General features: G+C 26.8%; 1 protein-coding gene across 1 annotated transcript; it reads right to left on the reverse strand.

Moving 5' to 3' along the window:
* Positions 1–1,902: 1,902 nt before the first annotated feature.
* LOC110668625 (cytochrome P450 94A2) lies at positions 1,903–3,701 on the reverse strand. The gene has a single exon (XM_021829956.2). It carries the CDS (start codon positions 3,600–3,602, stop codon positions 2,082–2,084), a length of 1,521 nt encoding a protein of 506 aa, XP_021685648.2. The 5' UTR covers positions 3,603–3,701; the 3' UTR covers positions 1,903–2,081.
* Between the last annotated feature and the right edge of the window lie 3,051 nt (positions 3,702–6,752).

Consider the following 6,752-nt stretch of genomic DNA (forward strand, 5'->3'; position numbering starts at 1 on the left):
TTTAAATGCCTTTCATAATTTATATTATATATAAAAATACCAATAAAAATGTATCTACAGCGACAACAGTATATATTTATTGTCAATAATATAAATTAGTGATAAAAATTTATTGCTAATTACCTTTATCAATAATATATTTGTTGCTAATACTTTTAGCAGCAATAAGTATACAATGTCATTGCTAATAATTTTTAATGATAATTTATTTCTTGTTAATACTTTTAACAGTGAAAAGATATTCTATATAAATTTGACACTAATAAGTTTTACCGATTAGTTATCTATCGCAAATTGAATACCTAATTAAACATTTATATAAACTAATAAAATAGTACTATAAGGTTGGTTGGGCTCAGAGCCTCAAATCTAAACTTTCGTTTCCTTTAGTTGACAGTAATGCCCATGAATTGAACCTACATCACAAGGCAACAACTATAGTATTCAAATGGAGATTCTAAAATCCAGAGCCAAATAGAGAGCGGAATTTATTCTGTTCACTAGCTTTTTTTTTTTTTTTCGTTTAATTTCTTCTTATTTGAGCTATTCTAATTTCCTATTGTTGGTCCTCTTCATTTTGTCTCTTTATTGCTTTATGCAGCTTGTAACGTTCTTGACGCACAAACAAGTAGGGGCTCTACAATATTTAGGTTTGACTCTTGTGAGGATTTTATCTGTTGGAGGCCAATGTGAATGCCGTGATTAATCACATAATGGAAAAACTGTTAGCTGCAGAAAATAAAGAGAATTATTGTATGCTTTTAAACTATATATTTGCTTTATATAAAATTATGAATAACATGAAAAGATTATGAAATTTTATGTATAAGGGAGCAAATAAATTTAACAGTCTGTACATTATAGAATTAGCAGGAAAGAAAACAAAACAAACACTCGAAGCAAGCAACAATGGTCCCTTGCCAAATGTAGTGGTCCGTTATCTGTCAAATTTGGGATGAATGTATGGTTCTAATAAGAAGCCAGCAGAAAGTAAAAATCATCTACCGCACTTGCCTTCGATATTTATTCTCTTTTTTAAACACATTTAACATGCTCGTATTATTTTTCTTTACAAGCCTATCTAATTATTCTCTTTCTTAAAACATATGTAATTATATGCTTTGTGATATTAAAATCATTCACTTTTTTAAAAAAAAAAAATATAACATATTTAATAATATTGAAATTGTGCAATCTATTCATTCTCTTTTTTCATGATATTAGATTTTTAAAATATAAAAATTCACAATTTATTCAAAAATTAACTAAAAATTTGTTAAAATCCAAGTCCAATTGGAATTAGAAAGTATAATTAGTTTAGAAAGTTGAATAGAATTTAAATTATGAAGTTTAATAATTAGAGTTCTAAAAGGACTAGATTTTAGTGGCCTATATTTATAAATAGTTGGTTAGCCATTATATTGAATGTATTGTAGAGAGTCCACAAAGTGGAGAGGTACATTAAATTATGTGAGTTTTGTTTGAGTGATTTTGAGGGTGAGAAAAAAAATTGGTGGTTGTAATTATTTTTCCTCGATAGTGAATTTGTTTGGTGAAGTAGGTTTACGTCGAACCATGTTAAATTTTATGTTCTTTATTTTGTGTGGGTGTGATATTTTAACAACAAAAATAAATAAAAAAAATTAATTCTACTCATTAGTAATAATTTTTTAAAAAATTTATTAATTATATTTATAGAATTTATCTAAACCGGGTGCATCATAAATCCAAGACATAAATATGTAATACTCTTATATTTAATCCATGAGTTCTATCATATACTGTGTATATTGGATTTATGATAAATCAAATTTAGGAAAGAAAAATCTTTTATTTATAATTATGTTAAAGGTGATATGTTAATTAGTTAACTCTAAACTAAAAATGAAACTAAAAATTTGTAAAAAAAAAATATTCTTTTCAAATCTAAAATTTTATTTAACTAATATACAGCTAAATCTTGCTTTGTTCAATGGAACAAACTTACAATAATCCACGATTAGAAAACAAACTACGTGAATATTTTGTAATAGAAGCAATTTATTACACTAAACCAACAAATTTATTCAAGATTTAATCATTTAGTACGCAATTCTTTTCTCAAACGTCACTGGAAAGCCACCTTTCATCTTATTCGTGAGATAGGCAATAAAAACCGGCTCCTCACCATCCTCTGCCGCTGGCACCACTTTAAACCTACTTAGGACTCCAGAAACCACCCTCTTCATTTGCAAGAACGCCATTTCTTTTCCTAAACAAACCCTTGGCCCGGCTTGAAACACCGGATAGGTGTAGGGATCTCTCCCAATGAAACTCCGTTTGTTGTTGACTCCATCTGCTTCTTGCAGCCACCTTTCTGGCTTGAAATCAGCCCAATCCGGACCCCACAGGACCTCTAGCCTACCCATCGCGTATGGATGATATGTGACTCTAGTTCCCTTCTTCAATGCTGTCCCGTCAGGCAAAACGTCGTCGCTCACTGCAATTTTGGAGTCCACAGGAACTGGAGGGTACAATCTCATGGTCTCGCATAAGGAAGCGTGGGTGTACACCATGTCCTTTACTTCTTCGAAAATGGGTACGTCTGATTTCTCTCGTATTTCTTTAAGAATTTCAGCTTCTACCTGTGGGTTTTTCGAAAGTAACCAGAAAAACCATGTTAAAGCCGCGGATGTGGTGTCACGACCGGCTAATATGAAGCTAATGACAATATCAGTGACAAAGGTCTCATCGGAAATGCCAGAGCTCAAGAATCGCGACAAGAGATCGACGGATTCGAGGGAAGAGTTCTGCTTGAGTTCTCCCTTCTTCCCTTTGACTATGTTCATGGCAAAATCGCGTACTTGAGACATGGTTTTTTTGAGACGTTTTTCAGATCCAACATGGAAAAACTTTTTGATTTTCCATATTATAGGAAAAGAACGATTGAATCTATCACTGATGATCCTGACACTCTCTTCGAAAGCTTCTGCGAAAGGTGCGGGTGGAAGAGAAGGCGACAAATACGCAGGATCATACCCGAAAGCGATCTTGCATATGTTGTCAAAAGCAAATCTCTGAAGAATATCTTGCAAATCAAGTACTGTTCTATTGGCAGCTGCATCAGAGAGGATTGGAATTAAGCGTTGAGAGAGTTCAGTATCAACCACAGTCTCAACAAATTTACGCAGAGATTTGGTGCTGAATTCATGGCTGGCAACTTGCCTCTGAAACTTCCAAGTGTCACCGTCGGAATTGAAGATACCATTGCCAAGGAAGTCGAAGAGAGTGTGTCGAGTAAAAGGTCCTTTCTGATAATGCTGGAAGTGAGTCTTGAGTATATGTTCGACATTGGCCGGGTTTCCGGTGAAGATCTGGCGAAGGCCCAAAGGGCGGTGGAGGACAAATGTTGCAGAAGGTATAGTTTGGAGAATATCCGACGTCCATTGAACTCGTCGGTCGAAGTTTGCCTTTATAGCGAAAGAGGAACCTATCAATGGGTAAGATTTTGGGAGATGGCTGGAGATAGATTTTTCAGATTTTGAACTTCCAGTGGTAAAGAAAAAGAAGAGGAGGAAAGAGAAAATGAGCAGGAGGAACAAGAGTAGAAGCTCAACTATCATGTCGATAGATGGAGGATGATTTTCTGCGCAGGCTGATGCTTAATATGAAAAATATGAATGAGTTTCTTTTTAATATTCTATCATAGGATATGAGATTTGGCAGCGAAGGCATGGGGGCATATTTATAAGTTGTCAGGAAAACAGTAACATGGAAAAATTATTAGGTCCACGTGAGAGTCGGCACTATTTTTATATTCCGAATATTGGCTTGATAGATACAAAAGTCATTATTATTATTATTATCTAAATGTTTTATACAAAAGTCATTATTATTATCTAAAGGTTTCTTTTTAACAGAAAATAAACAATAAAATTAATAATGAGGAAAGCATATACGTAGTATAGTTAGCACATTTTTCACGTGTTTTTTAATGTTCACGTGTACGTATGGCGCATGGAAATTTATTAGGCGCCGCTTTTTCTTTTGACGGTTAAAGCGTATTTTCTTCGATTTATATTTTCCATCCTATTAAAAGTTTTGAATTTGTAATCTTTGAATTAGTAATTAAGAGAAACTTCTCTATTTGAATTTTCTATTATTAATCAATTTTATCCTTAATTTTTTCTATTAAAACCTTATATATAAAAAAAAAAAACCACGTCATCAGTTCATGTAAAATTTTATATGAGTTTTATTTTTATAATATTATTAAATATATTAATTAAGTTTTATTTAATTTATATATATATATATTATTTATCATTAAATATAAATATAATTTTTATATTTAATAAACATTTTTACGAATAAATTTATTGAATTAATATGAATATTCTTTTATTAATTAGTCTCTCATATTTTTATTAATTTCTTTGAATATTTATAAAAACATTTTAAATAAGTGTACTAAATATTTATTTTTGTTGATTGGATCTTCAAATTTTTTTATTAGCCCCTAATAATTTATAATTGATTTACAATATATAATTTAAATTGAAACATATTTGTTATCAAATAAGTTTAAAAGTATAATAAAAATTAATTATTCAAATTTTTTTATTCACAAATTAAAATTTGATTGATAGTTATTATTTGAAAATTAAATACAAATCAATCTAATAATTTCCTATTGCACAAAATCAAAATAAATGGGATTTTCATTTTTTTGTTTTTGGCCTTTTACTACTTTTATGAATACAATATAAAATTTACTGCTTTTATCTTCCTTCTTGGTTTACCTTTTTTTCTTTATTTCACTTAAATTAAAATTATTTTATTTATATCTATATAAATAAATAAAATTACTTATTCCAATTCTCATGCAAATTTTAGAGTGATCAATTGAAATATATATTATTTGTCATATATGTTTATTTTATTATTTTGCTGATATCTAATTTTTCATATCATTTTAATTTTAATGATTATTATCTTTTTTCTATCACATGCTATTATGCAATATAGTTTAATTATTTATGATTTATATTTATTTTTGACATTTAAACATATTGGTCTTTAGAAATATGTGCATTGCACATATATCAAATAATTAATTATAAATAATTATTGCATATTAATATATTTAGTATCAAATAATTTGGCTACGCATATCATTAATGATGATATAAATCATTTTCTTTTTTAAAATAACTTTTAAAATTTTCATTTTAGTAATAAATATCACAGTTAATATTTTATTTTTAAAAATATAAAAATGTTAATAAAATATAATTATGAAAAGATTAATTAAATTATATCATATTATTATCAATCAAAGTTTTTTTTTTTTTCCCTCTGTCATTGATATAAGGTTTTATGCAACTCTTTTGAAATATTATAATTTTAATATTTTATTTTTATCTTCTTGATGTAAATGCATTGGAGCAATTAGTATAGTATTTTCCTTTCATATTAATTTAAAAATTGACTTAGAACAAATTAAAAATAAATAAATAAATATATACACACACTTTCCAATTATATATTCTAAAATTCATGATAAATTTTTGTTACAATTCCAAATACCTAACAATACATTGGAATATATGTTCAAGCACCAATAACATATATAATACAGATAACTGAAGTTATGCCACTAATATCATGATAAATTGATAATCAAATTGAAATAATTGAATTTGAGTTTCATATGTATTATAATATTAATATGATATATGTATAATCATCTAATCGAGCCTCAATTTTAATTATAATTTTTCATTAAATAATAATAAAATTTGAAATATATATATATATATATATATATATATATATATAAGCATTCATAATTAATATAATGATTTATTACTTTCACATTAAAAAATAAATAAATAGAGAAGATATTACTTTGAATATAAGGAAAAATTGAAATTTGAAAAGTAATTAAGAAAATAATGATAAATTGAGACTGTCAAAATATGTGCGTAAGCATTAAATATTCCAAATCAACTTTTAATCAATTCTCATGAGCGTCAACAGCTTCGGCTGGTAGTGGATTGGGATTTGGCTTCTTCAACTTTATTTATCAAATTGCAACTTAAAGTCTATGTCAAGCGATATTTTGAACTTATTGATTAGAAATCTTTAACCTGAATTATCTTTCATCAATTTTTATTTAATATTGAGACTCCGTTTGTTTCACAAAAAAATATTTTTTCTTTAATTATTCTTCATCAATTTTTATTTAATATTGAGCCTCCGTTTATTTCAAAAAAAATATTTTTTAAAAAAATATTTTTCATATTTTCTAATGTTTAGAATACTCTAAAAAATAAGTCAATAAAAAATATTTTTCTAATTAAAAAAATAAAGTTATTTTTAGAGAAAATGACTTTCTCTTTTTAAAAAGATAATCATTTTTTATATTTTAAATTTTAGTAATCTTATTATAATGTGATAACACTTATACATATATGATATAAACACATATCATTAGTTAGAATCAACAGTGAAAAATATTTTCTATTAAAAATATTTTCATATGTAAGTTATTTTCCATGAAAGAAATGAAGCCTTAATATAAATATTTTAAATTAGTCATATTAAAGAAATTGCTAGCTTCATTGAACTTTTTGAATTCAAATTTTCTAATAAATAATATAAAAAATAACTTATTTTAAAATTAATTTTAAGATTACTTGTCCAATTAAAATAGGAAGTATTGATTTTTAATATTTAAATAAAATTATAATAGAAAAATTCTATTATTA

Source organism: Hevea brasiliensis, chromosome 2, assembly GCF_030052815.1.
Source record: "Hevea brasiliensis isolate MT/VB/25A 57/8 chromosome 2, ASM3005281v1, whole genome shotgun sequence".
NCBI lineage: Eukaryota > Viridiplantae > Streptophyta > Magnoliopsida > Malpighiales > Euphorbiaceae > Hevea > Hevea brasiliensis.

What these genes read in the sequence shown, in the direction of transcription:
- LOC110668625 (XM_021829956.2), bottom strand. Translation starts at nt 3,602, where the DNA reads ATGATAGTTGAGCTTCTACTCTTGTTCCTCCTGCTCATTTTCTCTTTC.